Source organism: Tympanuchus pallidicinctus, unplaced genomic scaffold (genome assembly GCF_026119805.1).
Source record: "Tympanuchus pallidicinctus isolate F22 unplaced genomic scaffold, pur_lepc_1.0 scaffold19, whole genome shotgun sequence".
Classification (NCBI taxonomy): domain Eukaryota; kingdom Metazoa; phylum Chordata; class Aves; order Galliformes; family Phasianidae; genus Tympanuchus; species Tympanuchus pallidicinctus.
The window spans coordinates 586,729-608,063 of NW_026294710.1; the positions used below are offsets into that span (position 1 = coordinate 586,729).

General features: G+C 47.4%; 1 protein-coding gene across 14 annotated transcripts in view; it reads left to right on the plus strand.

Moving 5' to 3' along the window:
* ZNF618 (zinc finger protein 618) overlaps positions 1 to 21,335 on the plus strand; it is a 136,337-nt gene that overhangs the window by 46,791 nt on the left and 68,211 nt on the right. For 2 of the 14 annotated variants that reach the window (XM_052680697.1, XM_052680701.1), the window contains exons 1-2: positions 1,601 to 8,870; positions 16,398 to 16,441. In XM_052680697.1, the coding sequence (XP_052536657.1) occupies positions 8,784 to 8,870; positions 16,398 to 16,441 (131 nt within the window). In that variant the 5' untranslated portion in view covers positions 1,601 to 8,783. Of the gene's footprint in view, positions 1 to 1,593; positions 8,871 to 16,397; positions 16,442 to 21,335 lie in introns of those variants that run through there. The other 12 variants (XM_052680711.1, XM_052680706.1, XM_052680699.1 and 9 more) reach the window with 11 other exon arrangements.

Here is a 21,335-nt window from a genome sequence, read left to right on the forward strand (position 1 = left end):
CCGTTTTCAGCTGTTTATAACTCTGCCAAACTTTGAGTGTTTGGGCTGCGATGTTCTCAGCCAGGTGTCTGCCTGAGGGAGGGAACGCGTTCGGAGAAGTTGCAGCAGAGCTGCTTCTGCCCACCCTGATTAATGAGGTTCAGAGGAAAATGGGTTTGCCCACAGTGAACTGAAAAAAACCTCTCTCTGAGGAGGGAAAGCACGCTGTGCCAGAGCTGGGCATTTCTAGGAGTTCTTGTGCTGATATTTAGGGCTTCTTGTGGGTTTTATTTGTGGCCTTCTGTCCTTCATCGCTGCTCATTGCAGTTAAGGGCTAGCAGCATCTCCATCCACTCTGCTTCTCTATGGAAAGAGGCTGAAAACACTCAACACTCAGTGGAAAACTTGGAAAACTTTTTGTATTTGATGTAACACTGTGGAAAAACACCGTGATGTGGCTGAATTATTAACCTCAGAAAGCACTCAGACTGCAAACCCTTGGCAGAGAGAAAACAGCAGTCAGAGGGGCTGAGTGGGAGAAGCATCCCTCCTGTGTCCTGCCCTCACCTGGGGATGGAGAAAAGCACCAACAGTATGGGAGAGAAGGAGAAATAAGGAAACTAAGAAGCAAAACATTTCTTTATTGTCCTAAAAATTCCAATTTTAAACTCAAAAAGTCAAGCTGGACTAACATTGCTAAATCAGTGACCTGGTGATCCAGCAGTGGTCCCTACCGTGTTCATTCAGCTGCTAGAAATGTTCTTTTTCTGCCTTTAATTATTTTCTGATAGAGACTTGAGCACTGATGTGTTGGTCCTGCAGTGGGAGCTCCAGGCTGGCAGCTCGTAGCACAGGGTGCATTCAGCCAGAGTTTTGGTGTTTTCTGACTTTGGATTTTGCAACTGTGTCATTCTTTTTGATGTGGTTTTAGTGCAATAGGGCTGTGGAGGTTTACAGCGTGGTGGTGTAGGGGTGGAGATTTTTGGTGCGTTGCTGATGCCACTTGATCCTGCGCTGCAGTGGCTGTGGTTTCTCATCCTCTGCCATCCTGGCATTTGTGAGCTGTTGTTGCGTCCCTTTATTCCCTCTCTCATGCTCTTTCTTTCTGCTAATTTCAAAATTCTTTCTCATTTTTCTTTTCAGCCTAATGTCTGAATTCTGGTGCTTCATTAATCCGTTCAGTTTTGTTAAGTTCAAGTTGTTTGAAATCCACTTATATCTGGATAGGAAGCAATTATTCTGTTATCAAATGATCCAAGGTGGCTTCTCTCCTTCTCTCTTCTCTCCTTGATTCGTGCTTGGTAATGACAAACTTGTAACAGTGCACCTTTCCACTGCTCCTGAGGAGGCCCTGAAAGACAGGAATTCTGTGGTTTTTGATGAGTCCAGTCATTCATCCGTCCCTCCTGCAACCGCATCCAAGGCAGTCACTTGTCAGAACTCCAGCCACGATCTGTTTGTGGGGGCCATGAAAGGCTGTATGGAAACAAATGCAGAATGATCACATTTTCTTAAAGATTTGGTAATTTTATTTAAATAAGCTCTTAAGGAAGACAGCGCAGGCTGTTGGAGGGCTCTTGCAGCAGTCGTTTTGGGTGGGAAGCATCTCTTCGGCAATTACCATTTTGTTTCTCTTTCTGGCTGAACTTGAAGGTAGTGGCTCTCAGTTCTGCTCACTACATGTTTCTGAGCAAACACCATGGAGGAAGGTTTGATCAATCTCTGTAGGAGTAGAATAGTGCGTGTCTTTATTGGATTTTTAAGAACGTTTTCACTTGCGGCACAGGGAAGCACTGAGGTTGATTCTTGGTCTGACAAACCCTGGTGTTGGAGAAGCTGTAGTTATTGCGGGAGCCCAGCAGAAGCCCAGTGTCTCTGAGACAGTAGAGATGTAATACTGGCTGCAGGAGCTCTCCTTGGGAAGGGAGAATGGGTGAAGAAGCCATTCAGGGCCACGAATGGAAAATCCCGTTTCTGCCTAATCCTGAGAGGTCCCTCTGCTCTGTGCAGCAGTGTGATACACTTAGATGCTCCAGGGATGTGGTGGGACCATGAAATGTATGGCTGGGTCTCCGGACCTCCAAAAGCATTGCACTCCTTTCTGCTCATCAGCAGGCTTCATGCTGTGCTTTTTTTGGTCTGGCATAAAAGCAGTTAAACAAGGTGGTGTAAACACAGAAAGCTTTGCAGATTTACTTAAGGGTTTCTAAATAAATACAAAAGACTGCCTACCTTTGAGCGTGTGGGGGAGAGGAGGGGCTGGCTTGTAGGGCAAGCATCCTTCTGCGTTTGCATGTTGACACTGCTGCCATTTTTTAAACAGCAATTATCAGACTAAGGGCTCAGGGCTTGCTTCATGCTCCCCTGCCCTGCTTGGGCTCTTCTGACTGTGGTGGCAAGAGGTACCTCAGCTGGACTGCTTCTTGTACGTCGTGCATGTACCAGATAGCAGCCCCTATCCTGAGCCTAAGTGTGTCATTCCAATAATAGCGTCAAGTTTTCAAACTGGAGGGATACTTTTTTTTTTTGGTGGTGGTTAATGATTAATTAGGTCAAACCCTCCCAAATTAGACTGCTGGAGAAGGAATAGGCCGACCGATTGCATTTGTAGCAAAACCTTGCAGTAGAAACAGATGTGGGCTGATGCCAGCTCCCCTGCCAACACACTCTGTCCCATGCCCCAAACCCGCCAGTCCCCAGAAGAGGTTCATTTTTAAAATTGCATCCATTAATATCCCAATTTCCTTTCTCCCCCCCTTTCCAAATCTTGCGTTAAACCCCTGTAGATTCTGCTTTAAGTAGGCAATTAAGCTAACAACATAATTATATCCCTTAATGCTCATTTTAACCGGTTTTAGAGAAGAAACAAAAGGGGAAAGCAGCCTCAAATATATGGAAATAAAAGCTCCGTTGTAAGGGTATTTTTGATAGTCGTGATGATTTGTGTGAGGTGCTGAGTTTGCCCACGAGTGGCTCCAGGGAAGGCAGGAGGTCGTGGTTAAGAGCCTTTCAGGCAGTGCAGGACTGCACTTTCTGAGTGTCCTTTTTCTGAACCCTCATCCGACTGCAGATTTAGGGGGATCCCATGAGGCTTCTGAGTGTGTCCACTTCGTGCTGGAGTACAGTGGCTGCATAGCTGCGGTACGAGAGCTTTCTCGTTTTTTATTACCTAGGCAATTAGTCACAGGAGACCAATACAGTGAGTCCGCAAGCTGCCGCCTTGCCATATGTGTGAGCAGAAAATAGAGCGCTGCAAAATAACATTGATGGAGAATTATTGTAGTGAATCCGTGCCAATTTAGTGGAGCTGCTTTGCTCCCTGTGCAGAGGCAGATCTGGAGGGGAACGGCTGCGTAGTGCCCTCGTGGTAGCAGGCAGAATAACTTTGTGGTTTTCTACAGAGTATGCAACATCCACACAGATCTGTTTGCGAGGCACAAAGCTGTGTGAGGACCCTCCAAGCCTACAGCCAGAAAGCCGTTTTGGCATCTCAGATTTTGTTGAAGAATCCAGATGCTTGGTTGGTGCCGCCTTTCTGGGGTTAACTGGTGGCCCTGGAACATTGGTAGTGCAGTACGGACACAGGAACTGCAGATGCTGCTCTCATTTACAGAAATACGCCTTCATTTTCACTCTCCTTTACCCACTCTACTTCCAGCGAGGAAGTGGAGATGTCGTTCAGGTGCTGTGGGTCCTGGGACCAGTGAGGGTCCTCTCTCACTGTGCAAGGGCAGTGATCTTGTTCTAGGGGGAGGACCAGCTTCTCCACATTTTCTTGATCATTCAGGTGGAATTAAAATAAATGTTTACTTTTCTTAAGAAAAAGAGCTATGAGGAGTAAGGTAATGCTGAAGCAGCTGTAATGCTTGGCAGAGTCACCTGCATGCCAGCTTGTGCTGCTTTGAGTATCTGCTCCTTTTGGCTGTCACCTATGAGCACCTTGGTTTCTGGGTGCAGGGAGCTTGTATGGGGAAATATTTACGCAACTGCTTCCTTAAGAGCATTGGGGACACCCGCAGGATGCTTTCTCACATGCTCAGCAGTCAATGCAGGAGGTGTTGTGAGGGTCGGAAGGACCTGCCTGCAGGTAATGCAGGCTGTGTGCATCACTGCCCACAAAAGTGCAGTGAGCATCTCTTGGAGGCATGGCTTGATGAACTGCAGCTTCTGGTAATGCAAAGAATGTGGCTTATTGTTTAATTTTCTTTATTTCATTGGTAAGTAGCCATTATTTAGTAAGATGTTTCTGTTTTTTTGCTAAGTGGCCTGGTACTCCAGAGTAGGAATATGTTTTCCGCCTCATCCCTAATTGGGCCAAACTAGTCCATCACTGGTTGAGTTGGAGTAAAAGGAAGCCATGAACAAGATGTAGTGAGATGATGTTTTTTAGCACAGGTTTTTGGGGGCTACAGTTGGAAAAGGAGCAGGATGATTTTCCCTGTTCATGGAGAATACGATGCAGCAGCTCACTGCCAAGCGTCTGCAGGCCCAGAGCAGATCTGTGACCTGGTGCAGCTTCAGCAAACATCCGTAGCCCTGTGCTTGGGTGCCTGCTCACACACTTAGAGATCCGGAGCAGTGAGTGAGGACCTGTGGCATTTGTGAAGGGCTGGAGATGCCCCACTGAAATTGCCAGTGTGATGAAGCAAGGAATGGCTGCAGCGAAGGTGTGTCCTGGCCTCAGTTTGGTGTTTTGGGAGGATTGTAAGGTTCTCTGCAAGGCTCTCTTGCTCTTGTTTGGGGATGTGCTTCTCTTCTGTCCCCATCTCTCTCTGCTCAGCCTTCTCCTGGACTCAGGAGCACACCGTGTCCTTGGAATGCAGGACAGTGTGGATGCAGAGTGAATCAAAGTCGAGGTCTGCTCGGCCAGGATGCGGTTTGGGGATGCAGAGACAGCCCCTGGTGTTCACTGGACTTTCACACAGGTGCTCCGAGTTACTGCGTCTTTTCTTACTTTTAATCCCACACCTGGAAACTTACGTGCAGAAAATAATTCTTGGACTTAAATTTTCCGTGTCTTCAGTAGGGTGATTGTTTGGAGATGATGTGCCGTAAGACACTCCCAGAACTTTGAGTGTGCCATGTTCCTTGTCTGCCCAGGGTAAGTAGCTGTCTGTGGGACTGCCGCAGTGCAGGTGGGATCCCTTTCTGGGGAAGTTGCCAAAGCTGGGGTATGTGAGCTTTTCCCAGCCCAGCATCTTCTGCAGTTGGTGGCTGTGGGAGGCTGCAGCAGTTGGGGAATTTCTGGGGACGTCTCTGAAGGGGGCAGCAGCTCTTGGCCTGTTTCTTTTTCATGCAGAGGACCACGGTTCTGTTATTGTGGGTTCGTGGCTTTTTTTTGCAAAGGTCAGTCCTGAGATGGGTTTTGTCAGAGCATTTGTACTTCTTCACGTCACAGCTGTGGTTTTCCAGCACTGCTCTGACAAAACCTTGCTGGTGGCAGAGCTGTGCAATTAATAGATTTTTGGTTTCCTTCAAGCACCAACAAATTGAAAAATTCCTTTTTGGGTTGAGCTGAAGGAAAAATGTATTGATTTTAATACATATATTTTTGAAAAATAGAAGAACAACATTTTGGGTTACGTAGTGCTGGGTTGCACAGAACTTGGGGCTCGTTTCCTTTAGGTTTTTTTTGAACATTCTGTAGAGTTCTTGCTTTAAGAAGTAAGCAGGGTAGGTATTTTGCCTGTGTAAATCAGAAAATTTTACATGCCAATCTGTGGTCACTTCCACTTTTTGAAATTGAGTGTGATACTCCATTTATGAATAGTTCAGCAGAAGTGCCATGAATCCATGCAGTGGGCAGTCTTGCTATGGCTGCACTTCTGGCTGAACGTAATTTCCCTGCCGCTCTCTGCCCTCCTTTATTTCAGCTCCGTGAACTACAGAGAACAGAAGGTTGTCTGGGTCCATGCAGTTTGCCTTGAGAGAAAATGTCTGTAGCCCAACTGGTGGCTTAAAAATGTCACTGTGGGACTCAGAGAAGCAGAGGTTGGTGGCACAGAGTGCGCCCACTCGTTCCAGACTAAACTCCAGAATTTCCCCCCTGTAATTACTGCTCTTTTTTCAGTTTGGAAAAATTCATCCAGCTCTGTGTGCCTTCCCCCTCCTTACTTTTAGATCAATGTGGTTTGTCTATTTTTTTTCTTTTCCCCTTTCCAAAGTAAAATTACCACCATTTCGTGCTATTATAAAAGCCAGTCATACAAAATTGGGCGAGAAGATTATGGTCCATAGTTAACCATCCAGTGGTAAAGATTTGTTTAGTTTCACTTCTTAGCCCTTTTCTAAATGCTGTGAGGGATTTTTCTTGTTGGAATAGTGTGGTTTATTTTATGGTGTCGGGAACAGGACCATAAGGATAACATTTTTGCTTTCATACTGTGGTCCAATGTGTGTGTACCCACCGAGGGATTTCTCATATTGCTAATTTCTGATTCTGGATACTGATTTTCTGCTTTGGATTGTCATAGATTTGACAAATATTTAATTTTCTTTACATGCCTCAGATTTAAACTGAACACTGCTAGTACCTGTGTGTGTAGTGCTGTTAATTATGGAGGGACCCAAAGCATCCTCAAAAATCTGCAAAAGAAAGAGTAAAAATGAGACTCAAATGCAGGGATCGCATGACTGCCATCCCTCACCTGCGTGAGGAGGGAGCAGCTGCTCTGGGATGTGCACCGCTCTCTGCAGGCTTAAAGGGCAAAGTTTTAGTCTTGCTAAAGCTTCTTCTAAGAAGTGCTTCATCACTGCACTCCTCCTCAGCCATGAGGTCCATAAATCCAACTCCGGGCTCAGGTGATTCTGTGAGGATGTTGTGTGCAGGAGTTGTTTTTATTTCTTGATTTTAATGTTTTCTGATGTTTTGGTTGGGGCTTCTTGAAGGTCACAGACTTGCATCAGAGATGAGCAGGACGGTCTGTGTGGGCCTCTGTCCTTTCCTCACTGAGGAAAGGGCACAAACTCCTCACTGAGGGCTGTGGGCACAAACTGGAGCACAGGAAGCTCCATACGAACATGAAGAAAAACCTTTGTACTTTAACGGTGGCAGAGCCCTGGGAAGAAGTTATCCAGAGAGCTGGTGGAATCTCCTCCTGTGGACGTACTCAGAACACACCTGAACACTTTCCTGAGTAACCCGAGCCTAGAGCAGGAGGACAGATGACCTCCAGAGGTCCCTTCCAATCCCTGTGGTTCTGTGATTCCGTGATCTTTCATGGCTTATGGTACAGAAGCCTTTCTAGTGAGCCTTGAGCTGTTAGGTGCTTCACTGGCCTTAATGAGTATCAGGAGCTCAGGGTTGTGATGGCAGAAGTGCTGCCATGTAGCATGGGAGCCTGTGTCCTGATTGTAGGGTTGCGTCTGAGAGTGAATTTGGGGCAGGACCTGCTGCTCCCCCAGCACTCCTCACCCCTCCAACCTCTGCCACCTCTGGATTTTTGCTCCTCCGTGATTCTCTCACCAGGTTCTTCTCAGTGATGCCCTGTGTCAGGATGGAACACCAGAGAGGCTACGGAATCTCCTCCTTGGAGACCTTCACAAGCCACCTGGACATGGTGCAGGGCACCTGCGCTGGGCGTCCCTGTGGGAGCAGGGCTGGGACAGATAGACCCTGAGTCCTTGCCATGGAGCTAATGGAGAGCATCCAGAGAAAGGCTGTAGAGATGAGCAAGGGTCTGGAGAGCATGGACTGCCAGGGTTTGGTCGGAGGAGAGGAGGCTGAGAGGAGGCCTCGTGGCCTGCAGCTCTCATGGCCGGTGCTTCCTGCTGTGCGGAGGCTGGATGGCTGCTGGCATCCACTGTCAGCAATGGCCGCTCCATTTCAAAGCACAGCATTCCTACACAGAGCCAAGAGATGCACCTCTGCTGTGTGGCCAAGAAAACGTGTTTAACAGAGTAGTAAGATGTGTGGGATTCCGTGTAGAAGTGAGTCCTATTTTAATTTTCCCTTCACGTGAGCTTGTCTCGTGCAAGATCGGTTTGTTTTATCAACTTGGAAAAGTGCCTGCAACAGGATTTTGTAAGAATTGATTTCCTGCGAGTTTCCTGTGAAATTGGAAACCTGCAGAAATGGGTGGATTTCTGAAATTCTATTGTGTGGGTTTTCTCCTTTTTTTTTCCCCGAGTAAAAAAAGAACCGTGCCCTCCTCCCCCCGAGCTCTCATTCCGCATACATTTATTCCTTAAAAATATTTCCAGCTGTTTCTTTTTCTGGGAAACTCATACCATCTGTAAACAAGTGCCTGATTCAGATAATTCTGTTATTTTGCCTGGTCACTCTTATTTTCCAGCTTTTAATAATGCGAGAGTTGAGGAGCAATCAGTAATGGTTTTTCTCCTCTTCACCCTCAATTTGATTATTTTTCTCATAAAGAGTGGAGTAAGGAGAGCGCCGAGCAACAGGAGATGGGAAAAATATTTTGATTACTTTTCGGTTGCTTATAATCAAGGAGTAACTCTTCTAATCCAGGCCAATTTGCCGCATTGATTTAATTCATAATTTTAATTTCATGACTTTTCTGAAAAAAATAAAAACAAAAATATAAAGAATAAAAAAACTGAAACCACCCAAACCGCAGAAGACAAAACCAGCAGCTCAGCGAGGTGCGTCGGGTTGAAGCTTTTTAATACTTGTTTGAACAGTTGTAGTTTTAGGTTAAAATTTATTTAATGTTCCCTTTCTTCTGTCTACTTCTGCCAGAATATTCTACTTGAATTTCCCTGTGCTGCCACAAGAGAAAAATTGAAATTCAAAGCACAGATTCTGCCAGTGCTTTCAGCGAGTTCATAAAATTACTCATATGAATATTCCCTTGACTCAAAGGCAACTGCTTGCAGTCCTTAAACCTGTCTGGGACTACCTGAAGTATTGGGAGCCCAAACAAATGGTAGGTGATGAGGAAATCCTGGGTGCTTCAAAGGCTTTTTTTTTTTTTTTTTGGTTCAGTTTTGAAGCAAAAAGCTCTGGATTTGCTGAGTGCGTGGCCGAGCTGGTGGCACTATTTGTTTTTTCCCCCTTGATACCAATAAGCTGACATGAAATGGGGAGGATGGTTCTCGATCGGTGCTATGGCTGTAACTGGGAGAAGTGTGGAGATGTGCCAGAAGCGTCCCGCTGCTGGCTTCGGTGTCAGCTCAGCTCTCCTGGTGAAGAGCTGGCAGATCTGCGCCTTTCCCAGCAGGGATTGCAGCTCTCCAGCATGAAGCTTTTTAGGACTTGCGCTTATGAGTTGCTGAGAGCTCCGGAAGCGGGTGGCTGCAGGTGGAGTACCCACATTGTTAAATTAAGCTTGTAGAATGGAAAGGGAACGATAAGCAAGGAGTAAAGACAGCGAAATGTCATGCACGTAGTCTCTAGATTGTGATAACTTTGTTTGTTTGTTTGTTTTTTTGCCTGCTTACAGTTTTCCCTCCCAAGCTCCAATTTTCTGTTCCCAACATAAGAATTTGTGGAAAAGTTTGAGCAAACCCAGTTCAACTGTTTTCAAGACCAAACAATATTACAAATAATAATAGTAACAATTAAAATAAAACTAGATCTTCCAATTGAAATTGGCATAGAGAGAGTCCCTGGGTTCAGGAAGTAGAACTGAAACTGAGTGTAGAACGCTTCGTTCCCCTTTCAGCTTTTCCAGTGGAATCCTGTGCTCACACCTGAGCTGTGGGCTGCCCTGTGCAGCTGGGCTCCAGCCCCCATCACCAGCAGTTTGGGAAGCGCTGCACGGTTTCGTGGCAGCTGAGGACCTGCAGGAAGCAGGGTACTTCCCAGGTGTACAAATGTTGTGATACATCATCAGCCTCTCATTCCCCCTGCTAATGCAGGGATGGGCACCCTATGTGTGCGACCTGGTGAGCACCTTTGGCTTCTCCTTTGCGTCTCCGTGGGGACTGGAGCATCACCTCTGTATCTGAGGTGGATCCTGGAGTGGGTCCTGGCTCTGCTCTTGGCTGTTCTCACACATCACTGCTGGGAACCACAACCCATGGCTGCCCGATGACACCGATGGGCTGTGCCTTAACATTTTCTTTGCCTTTTGCTTTCTCTGGGACATTGGCCACCATCAGGAAGCTAACATTAGGTGATGCTGTTTTGAAATTGCTCATTAACAGCTTATTTCTTTTTACAATGAGAACGAGTCCAGAAGAGACCACTAAGATGGTCAGAGGGCTGGAGCACCTCTCCTATGAGGAAACGTTGAGGGAACTGGGCTTGTTTAGCTTGGAGAAGAGGAGGCTGCAGGGAGACCTCATAGTGGCCTTCCAGAACTTGAAGGGAGCAGATAAACAGGAGGGGGAATGGTTGTTTGTGAGGGTGGATGGTGATGGGACAAGGGGGAATGGCCTTAAACTGAGACAGGGGAGGTTTAGGTTGGATATTAGCAGGAAGTTTTTCCCTCAGAGGGTGGTGAGGCACTGGCACAGGTTGCCCAAGGAGGCTGTGGATGCCCCATCCCTGCAGGCATTCAAGGCCAGGCTGGATGTGGCTCTGGGCAGCCTGGGCTGCTGGTTGGTGACCTGCACACAGCAGGGGTTTGGAGCTGGATGAGCACTGTGCTCCTTTGCAACCCAGGCCATTCTAGGATTCTGTGATTCTATGAGCACCAGATTCCAGCAGGTATGAGCCGTCCGTGTAGATGTGGTGCACGAATGAGGCAGCTGTTCAATGAATCTCCTGAATTACCCCCGGCTAAACAGGCACCAGGCATGCAGGTGTGGTGGCCAGGTGAGGACAGGCAGGCTAGCAATGGACTCATGTGCAGTCACAGCGAGGACCCTCAGGTGCCATCACCACATTTAGAGTCACTGTTACAGTTTGTGCTGAATGGTCTTTGGAAACTGAAATGTTGAGATGAATCTGAGTAAGCTGGGTTTAAATAACATGAATGGCAGATGTGGATGTACACCGTTGGTTCTGCATCCTCTTGCAGTGGGTGAGCAGCGTACAGCCTGAAGGAGGTGTCAGTGAGGGTGCTGGAATGGACACCAGAGGGTGGACCTGTCCCGGTTGGGTTTTCCCCCTTGCCACAAGAGGAAGAAGCAGCTTCTTCCTCTACGTGCTCTGCTTTTATGCTATGCCCGAGGAAAAGAAATGCCCCTGGATGCTCACCTCTGATTTTGGAACTGCTCTGTGTCAAAGCAGACCCCATGTGTGCTCAGCTCTACCAGGGGCCGGTGCTCCCTGCCCTCATGGAGGAGGTGCTTGATGGAGCTCAGATTTCCTCCTTTCTGAATCTTTTTTTATTGTTTTGGTTATTTCTTGAGCTGCAGCTGAGGAAATAGGGAGTGCATTCCTCTTTCTGATGGGCTTATTTGTTCCCTCATGGAAAAAACAGTGCTGTCTGATGCTGGTGCTGCCCCTATGGATGTGCTAAGGAGAAGAGCAAGGATGGGATAAGCCAAAGCTTTCCAAAGCATCAAAGACCGTTTTGCCTCGTTTAGGCGATGCTTTGCCTCTGGGAAGCGCACAGGCATGGCTGCTCAGCTCTCCCACCTGCTCAGTGATGCCCTTTGCCTTTAATTAAATCTGGGGGAGATCACAGGGCTTGGGAGAGCTGAGAAGAGCAAGGTGGGTGATGTTGGGTCTGTGTTGCCACTCAAAGTTCAGGACTTGAGCTTTTCCTTAGCATCCCATCATGACAGCAGGAACCAAGGCTGCAGGTGTATTGCTTGGTCCATTGTGGTGTGGATGTTTTGGTGCAATGTGGGGTTCCTTCTCCCTGTTTTTTCCTTTTTTCTCTTTAATGAAAGTTAAACAGAAGACTGCCAGCATCTTAACCTTTGTTTATTGAAAAAAAAAAAAAAAGAAAAAAACCAAACCACTTCCTGCACGTTGTGTTGCTCTGAAGTTAATAATCACAGGCAGCGCAGGTAGGCAGGCCGGCAGATATTTTTATGGCACATTCCTTTGCAAGACCTGTTTTCAGTTGGTTATTCTGGTGCCAAATTTTAATTATTTGGAGTGAAATTTTCCATGCTGAGTGTGTGCTCCTGGCTCCTTCCTGACCTGTGCGTGTGCTCTGTGTTCCGCCAGAAAGGACTCAGCTCTCTTTTGCAATGCACTCAGATCCTTTTTTGTCTTCTTTTCCCCTTTTTCTTCCCCTCAGGTAAAACAAACAATTCCACCCTTTTACAAACAATCTGTGGGTTTAAGCTCTCCTTACCGCCACTTTGGGAGAGGCTGCGGAAGGACCTCATAAGTTTCGGTAAAAACACAGAATTGTTACCATGGGTGGGAGCAATTAATTCATAGATGCATTAATTAACAGAGGTGGGATCCAGCGTGGCACAGGTCTGGGTGTCACAAACCCTCGCTTACATCAGCCCATGTTTTGGGCGTGAGTTGTGTAACCATAATTGGAAGCTGGTGCTTCAGTCTTCCAAAATCTCATTTCGCATCTTAATGCTTTTTAGTTATGTTGTTGCTTCTCAGTAACTGTTAATTTTATTTTCAATTTTCCCCACATAGTGTAGCCCTTTCTCTAAACACACGTTTCTGGGTCAGCTGTGCATCTGCTCGAGCTCCTAATTTTTGACACTTTCTCCTGTTAGGAGATGCTGACTGATACATTTCTTATTTATCTCATGGTTCACTTTCTGCTTGTGTCAGGGAACATATGGTCAGAAAACACATTCTGGTTTTGTGCATTTTAATTTAATAGCTATTTATCTGTGTTAGTTTTGTGTAACTACCCTCGATGTACCAGACACGAAAGCAGCTTTAGGAAGTCGTATTTTGAACTGTAAATTATTTGATGCTGTGTTACCATTACGAGTGGGAGCGTTGTCTCCATTGCAGCTCTCCATGCACCCCATCCTCACAGACTGGCGGGCCGGGACGAGCCCTGCTGCTCTGCTTCCTCAGTTCAAAATGAGGAAATCATTCACATAACCAACTGGGTAAGCTGGAGGGAAGATTTCTCTTTGCCCTTCCTGAAGACATGACTCTGTTGAACACTGCTTGGAGCCGTTTCAGCACGCTCAGGTTGGGGGCGCTTGAATGGTGACGTGCAGCGATGGACGCATTGAGTTCTTTGGATATTTCTAGTCTTTGGATGTGAGTTTTGAGAAGTTAAATGTAATGTTTTGTTTTACGTGGATGAAGAGGGATGTTGGGCTCACAGCAAGCCGTGGGTTGGGCTGCTGAGCCATGGGCGCCTCTGAGCCAACACTGCACCTGCAAATATGGCTGCTTAGGTCTGTGGCCGGGGGCTCCTCTCTGAACCTGATATTTGCTTTGTGATTGATGAGGTTTGGAGCTGCCCAATGGGGTCCTCAGCGTTACGTCACAGTCACCTTGCTGGCAGCATTTTTGTTGGGATAGGCTTATTTAAGCAGCTGTGAACCTTTTGTAGGGCTGTATCTGATTTCCTTCAGCCTTGGCTTGCTCTTTAGGTCTGTTGGATCCATGCTAAAGGGACAGGTGTGGGCTTGCAGCAGCCCCAGATGACCGTGCTGCTATCATCAGTGGGACTTCGAGCATCTTCCCATGTGGGCAGGCTGGGGGCTGCTTTTCTTCTCCTTAGGAGCTTATAAACAGGAGATGGATTTTTGGTGTGGGCAAGTGGTGATAGGACAAGGGGGAATAGCTTTGAACTGAAAGAGAGGGGATTTAGGTTAGGTGTGAGGGGGAAATCCTTTCATCAGAAGCCCCAGCACCGTGCCCAGAGCTGTGGGTGCCCATCCCTGGAGGTGCCCCAAGCCACAGATGGGCCCAGGGCAGCCTGAGCTGGGGGGCAGCCAGCCCATGGCAGGGGTGGGGATGGGGGCTGTGAGGGCCCTTCAACCCAACTGTGCTGTGATTCTATGCTAAAGCATCTTGTCTGGTTGGAAGCCATCTTATATGTGTCCAGCCTGCTAATTCTATGCTTTTGTTGCCCTCTTTCTCATATATTTTAATTAAAAAAAAAAAAAAGTTTTGTTACTTATATTCATTAACTATATTATATGTTTTATATGAGGCCTAAGACAATTCCTCTTCACTCAGGGTTGTCCCAGGCAAGCTAACAGGTTGTACCCCCATGGATTCTGTGCTGAGAGCTCCCATCTCCTGTGGTTTCTCTTTTCTCTTTGGAAGCAGAGAAGTCCCTCACACCATCAAACCTCTCTTTGTGTGCTCCTCACACACCTCTCACCCTTAGCACTGATATTTGTAGCATCATGAGAGAAGGGAGTCCCAGGAATTGCTGAGTAAAAGAGGTCAAAAAGCAAAAAAACCTGTCATTAGAAATGGCATTTCCCAATAGATCTTCCCCAAATAGCACTTCCTAAGCCAAAACCTTTCCCTGAGGGTGGCAGCACTGGATGCCAGCAGGTGATGGGCCTGCTGTGTGTGTGGGTCCCATGGGGACGGTGGGGGCCCATTGGGCCCGTGCTGTGGCAGCTGTGGGGCTGCGCTGCCCTCCCAGATGTGGGGCCCTGCGGTGCCATCATGGCTGGGTTTTGCAGAAGTCTGAAGGGATGGGCACTGGTGTCCCCAAATCTCAGTGGGATTTTGGATGATGCCGACCCCTCAGCACCCCACGGGGCTTCTGCCCTGCCTTTGTACCAAGTCTCCTTTTCATCTTTTCATTTTTTTTTCTTTTTTATCTTTTTTTCTTCTTTTTTGTACACACAGATCTAATCTTCTAGAAAATGCCCCGAAGGTTTGAGCAATCTACCAGTTGCAGGAACCCATAAAGCTTTTTTTCTTTTTCTTTTTCTTTTTTTTTTTTTTTTTTTCCATTGTGTAAGCATGACAAATCATTAATTTTTGATTGATTGCTTTGAATTATGGGTGCTCTGACATCCTTTCTGTAGCCGAACAGCTGTATAACAAATGAACATATCAGCGCTCACAAAAGATTGGAGATCTAACAGAAGCAATTACATTGTCAGCTCCTCCCTTCTGGCTTTTCCCAGGCAATGGAGGGAGGAAATTTTTTAACAGAAATTCCTCAAGTGGCTAACAATAATAATAAAAAAAAATAACTTTTTGTAATTCAATTAGATTTTTATCTCTTCATTTCCAGTGGATTTCGGAAGCGTTGGAAGCCAGGATGCCTTTCTGCTCTCTGTGATGCAGGGAATCCCTCTGAACAAAATTTCACACGAAGAATTAAAAAATAAGAAAAAATGAAATTGTAATTTTCGGCTGCTACTCCTTTAAGATTTCAGAATTGCACCACTGCACTAAATGTGACCTCCATAACTTTTAAATTAAGAATTTATGCTGGCTTGAAATTTATGAAATATTTCAGCATGAAAGAAAGCCTTTTTCCCTCAGGAAAATTGAGCAATAAATCACAGCACTCTCGATTTACTGCCCTACAGCCAGCCAAAGATAGGATTTTTTTTCCTTCCCCCCTTCGTTCTGAAAAAAAAATGTAATCATATAAGACAGCTTAGCTGCTATCCTCCCACTCTCTAGAATTTTTAATTTCAGCTGTTTCTGCTTGGATTTATTTCCAATATTCCTGCTCGGCTTTTCAATTTCCTCAGTTATTAAATTTTAATTCAGTGCATTAGCATTTAAATTAAAAAAGGGTTTATTTTATCGAAATCGTTGGCTAGCCCCCATCCTGCTGCACATGAATTGCCTGTTTCTGCCATTTGCACAAAATGTGAAATGCAGCTAATATCTTTTAACTTATATTTGCACAAATTCAGAAATAAAATTTCTGGGTTTGGAATAATATTGTCTTTCCAAGGAAGGCTCTAATCAGAGAGCCGGGGAACGGAGGCAGGGAGGAGGCGGCGCCGTGTCCGTCCCTTGCCGTGAGCAGGGATGGGATGGGGCACCCGTGGGAGCAGCGCGGGCCGGGCCGGCTGTGTGTGGGACAGGGATGTCAGGGCTGTGCGCCCCAGAGCCCCTCGTCAGGAGGAGAGAGGCTTGGAGCTGTGGTTCGGGATGAGGAGGGGTGGAATTGAGGAGGTTGGGTTGACGTGGGTTGGGATGACGCCTGGCGTCCCCACTGCCCGATCCAGTCTGGCGCAGCGATTGCAAGGCACTGTGGTGGTTTTTTTGGTGTGAATTTAGGCCGTCTGAGCGTGGATGCATTGAGTTTGGATATTTCCTTTCTGTAAGTTGGATGTTTCGGCCTTATTTTCCTCTTGATTCATTGCTTCAAACTTTGTGGGGCTGCGGCAGGACGCGGTAAAATGGTTGCAAGAGCAATATCTCCAGTGTTTGCTGCTGGTTGAGTGTTTTTGGAGGAGAAAAATAAAATCACCTCCTTGGTGAGCTGTGTCTGAAGTCCTGCCTTGGTCTGCTGAAAGCTGTGGGCTTGGGCTGAAGTGTGTGGAACATTCTGCCAAAATTGAGCACTGAGGATTTGTGCAACTCAGGGTGGTTTCGGTGCAAGGTGCACCAGAAGAATTAGAGGACAGCGTTGTATTCTTAACCTAAACCGCCTTTTTTAATGTCTTCTGTCTTTCAGGCTGAAGAAAGCAACAGCAGCGGGAGGAGGAGCTCTTCTAGCAGGTATGGAACAGATTTCCCTCCTTTGTGGGGATGTGGTGTTCAGCTTTGCTCAGCTGCATTCCCCCTCTTGGAGGTGGATGGCAAAGAGCGACTGCATGAGGAGGATGAGCTGGGAGCTGTTGGGAGGGCAGTGACTGCACACCACATGTATAGTTTGCTGGAGGTGGATGTGAGGGAGATAATTCTAGCTATGGGAACTGTGGATAATTCTGGCTATGGGAACTGTGAGGAGAAGTGCCTGTGCAGTGCACGTGTCTCTGTGTCTCCCCATGGATGAGCATGCTGTGGTGAAAGACCAGCTCTGGTTGTGGCTCTTCCATGATTCATATGCAGCATAGCAAATTCCTAGCCTGTGTTCCAAAGGTTCTGTGGTAAAAACAGGTGGAGATGTAGGAGCTGAGTGATGCAAGGGTTTAAGTGGTGACAACATTGAAGTTGTATTGGAGGAAAGCACATGGCATGGCAAGGGGAGTGGGCTGCAGTGAATGGGAGTTGGAGAACAAGAGTTGGAGAATCATAGAATGGATGAGGTTGGAAAAGAGCTCTAAGATCATTTAGTTCAATGGCCAATCCACCCCCAACGTGCCCACTGCCACAAGTGCCACATCTCCACAGTTCTTGAACACCCCCAGGGACGGTGACTCCACCACTCCTTGGGCAGCTTGTGCCAATGCCCAAACACCCTTCTGGAGAAGAAAATTTTCCTAAAGTCCAGTCTGAAGCTCCCCTGCCTCAGTGTGAGGGCATCATCTCGTCCCATCGCTGTTACCTGGGAGCAGAGGCTGACCCCGCCTCACACAGCCTCCTGTCAGCAGCAGCACAGCACTGCCATCTCCCCTGAGCTCCCCTTCCCCACGCTGACCCATCCCAGCTCCCTCAGCCGCTCCCCATCACACCTGTGCTCCAGACCCCTCACAGCTCCATCCCATCTCTGGACACGCTGCAGGGCCTCCGTGTCTGCAGTGCAGTGAGGGCCCAGCACCGAGCACAGCACTGAGCTGCGGCCCCACCACTGCCGTGCAGAGGGACGATGCCCTCCTGCTCCTGCTGGCTGCACTGCAGCTGACCCAAGGCAGGCTGCCGTGGGCCTTCTTGGCCACCTGGGCACACTGCTGCTCATCTGCTGCCGGCTGTCAGCTCACACCCACAGAGCCTTTTCCTCCGTGCAGCTTGCCAGCCGCTCTGCCCCTGCACTTCGTGAGCCATGCTGGCTGAGCCTGATCCCCTGGTTGGTGACAGGGAAGAAGGTGATGGCAGGGATGGCAGGGAGGTGCCATCACAGGGTGGGGTGAACCATGGAGCACCCAAAGCACATTTGTGGGTCACATTGTTGCCTATGGCAGATGATAAGCAACAGAAAACAGCAGTGAGTTTGTCTGTTGTGGGCAACGCTTGCATGGTGCCAGGTTTTGCCCCGACCTGGTGCCACCTCCACCTGCTGTCACTGCCTGGCTATGGGCACCTCTGGGGCACCCAGTGGATGGGGCTCCATGGGGTGGATTTTGGTAGTGCCAGCACCCTTCTTATGCAGAGGAAAATTGAGGTTTTCCCAGTTTTGGGAGGCTCATTAGAGAGAACCACTGGTGCTTGCACTCAGGATGGCTTGAACAAAGCGCTGGAAGGAAAACCACTTCAGCATCTTCCTACTGAACAAAAGATGGTCACAAAAAGCAAAATAGCAAAATCTGTTCAAATTTAATGGGAAGCTCTGCCAGTGGCTGAACATTGAAATTTGGTTTTGATGGCATCAAACCGTTAGGGCTGGCAATAGAAGGTGGTTGTTTTTCAAAGTTATTCCTGCTTGAATGTGTCTCATTAATTGCAAGCTATCATGTAAGCTTTTAACTGTTAAGTTATATCAGGAAGATGTGTAAGCAAAATAAGGTTTCCAGGGCATCTTTACCCTTTTCTTCTGTTGGTATTTTTTTACTAGCTGTTTAGTAGCTCCATCTTAATGTGGTGACCACAGTATTGGGTTGCTCCTATTTTTATTTATTTATCACAGCGAATTGATTTTATTCTGTTTCAAGTAAATGTTAAAAGCTCTGAAGGCACAGGATTTTTCTGATCTTATCACCTCTGCAGCTCTGATCGGGCCCGGCTGCTGCCTTTGAAATAACACTGGTTCAGCATGCAGCTGTTTTCAGCTGAGAATTGGTGGTGGCAGAAAGAACTGTGTTTCCTACCTTATTAAATGGTGTGTGGATCCTGTACCTCACTGTGTGCTTATTAATGGGATATTGTGAAAAACAAGGAGAATTATTAGGAGCATAGAAAAAAATTCTTCTTTTAAGGGAGTGAAAGGAGACATGACTGTTTGCCTTGGAGAAGATGACAACTAAAAGACAACATGACAAAGCTTCTCGCTCCGGAGAAGGTAGATCACAGACTTTCTCCTTTTGCAAGCAAAGAGTCAGTCAACAGAATTAAAAGGTGGGAGATTGAAAGCCAGTAACAAGAAAGGTTGTTGTTTTTTTTTTGCTTGTGTGATGGGCAACTGGAGCTGTGGGAGCATAGAGCCAAAAGCCGAGCAGAGGGGCTCAGAAGGAACCCAACTGGACGATGCCATCTGTATGTGGTGTGGACTCTATTGGAGCAGGGCCGTTTCCTGGGGCTCAGGTATCCCTCTGCTGTCTCTGGAAAATTCCCAGAGCCTTGAAGCCCCATCTGTACGAGGTGGAGCAGTTTGAGCCCCGCGTGCCATCGCTGGGGCTCCCAGGAAGGCAGGCAGCGTGGAGCAGCGCTGGGGAGGCAGACCTGGGGGTAATTGCTGGGAATCTCCGTCACACCAGTGTGAAACAAACTACTTACCAGTAATTAATGTCAGCGTTCAGATGGTGGGCTCTGGGTCTTGACAAGAAATAATTGAAAAACCAAATGTGCAATTATGTCTGACAAGCAGCGCGTGCTTTTCTTGGTCACCAGAGCCTTGTGTAGTCATGTGTTAGACACGTTTTATATAATTATTACTGTTTATATGGTGGGTGTCAGAGGAAGGAAGAATTTTAGTTTCACGTCCTCTGTTGGCTATTTATTTTAAAGTCATTAGATTTGTTTTCAGACTTAACTACACTTAATGTGCGAGACTCCTGCTGAATAAATCAGACCCTGGTATTGGAATTGCATCTGTTTGCGGAGGGAATGGAGCCAACTGGAAGCTCAGCCCCCATCTGCACAAGGGCTGTCACCAGCCAGGAGCCCGCTTGCAGAGCAGATGTAGCTGTGCTCCATGCCCAAAGCAGGGGTGAATCCCAGAGCTGCTGGGGCTGCGAGCTGGCTGTGAGGGTGTGGATGGTCTGGACTTTACTGCGCTGTTATGGGGGTTGCAGAGAGAATGGGAGCTTTCTTGGAGGCGGAGTTCCCAGCAGCCCCTCAGGCTGGGGCATGGGCATCTCCCAGCTCTCATACAGCACAGTTTTCCTCTGTGCACCAGCCCAGGCCGTGTTGCTCAGGACGTCTGGCAGTTTTGTCTTTAGCGACATGGTGCTGTCAGGAGAGGCTGTGTTTTGGTAGACCAAGACAGCCGGGAAAATGATGTATGCTGCTTTGTCTGCCGTACCCAGATTTCAGCAGTTCTTTCATTCATGATATCTCTTCGAAAAAAGATATAATTTCAATAAGGTGAGTGAAGAAAAAACTATTTCAGTAACAAATTTCCAACTGGAGGAGAACATACCCAGAAATGGTCGCATATGCTTTGCTCCTCAGTTGCTCCTTTGCCTGAATGGTGGCATCTTTCCTCCTTCCCTTTGCTCGTTCTGTACTTTGCAGGCACATCATCCTTAGTGGCTGTGTTACCCTCAGCCTCTTGCAAAGGGATGCATGTGAGTGTTTCTGAGAAGGAAAGCTGTATAAACGGTTTCCCTTTTATTTAAAAGACCACCTGGGAGATTTTCAGCCTCAGAGCATGAAGAGTTTAAGACACCCTACATTAGAAAGAGAGGAGTATTAATAATTAGGCAGGCTATTTAATAGCCTTGGTGCTCTCAGGATTCTCACCAGCCATCTTCAGGAAGGAACAAACAGAGCAACAAACAAAGCAGCTAGCTGATAGAAGAGGAGCAAACAGTTCAATTCTGTGCCGAGATGTGGACAAAAACCGTGAGAAACCCATGAAGGTTTCCTTGAAACCCAAAAGGAGGTCGGAGTGCCGTAGATGCGCATGTGAAGGGAGAGGCGGCAGCACACAGATGCATCCCAGCTCCCGGGGGACCAACTTATTTTCTGCCATACTGCTAAGCGTCAGAGCCCAGGAGAGCTTCTGGAGACGTGAGGCAGAGGGGGCTTCCTTCTGTGAAGCACTGAGCAGAACTAACAGTAATGCCTTCAGCAAAGCAGGGTTACCAGGACTTGGTTTTCCTTCGGCCATCCGCTCTCCTGGGCAGATCGGGGCTGTCCTGCTGTGGCCTGCAGTCTGCTATTTGAACACGCGCCCATCTCCAGCAGCAGGACATCTGCCGCCTCATCTTAGCCGCTCTCCAGCTGAGGAGTTCTCCCAGTCCTGAGGTCCTGCTGCTGTTCTCTCCCATGTGCTGGTTGTGTCCCGCTCCTCACACTGTGCCAGTGCTGCCTGTGGCTTCGTGGCTGGCGCTGGGGTGGGCTGCACCGTGCCGGGACCTCTGGGGCTTTGCAGGCCTCAGTCGTTTCTGAGCAAGCAACACAGAGCTCTTTCAGTGAATAAATCCTTTACTCTGTTTTTCCCTGAATTTTTTTGTCTCTGTTGACATTACCGTGCTGAACGTTTAAAGAAGCTGGCAGCTATTCTATTATCATCTTAAATTTAGTTTTTAACCTGCATCATTTGTATGTCACACTTCTTATCAGACTGAATTCTTTTGCTTTTGGCGAGCGCTGGGCGTTTGTTTTTTGTTAGATAAGCCATCTTTTCTTTAAT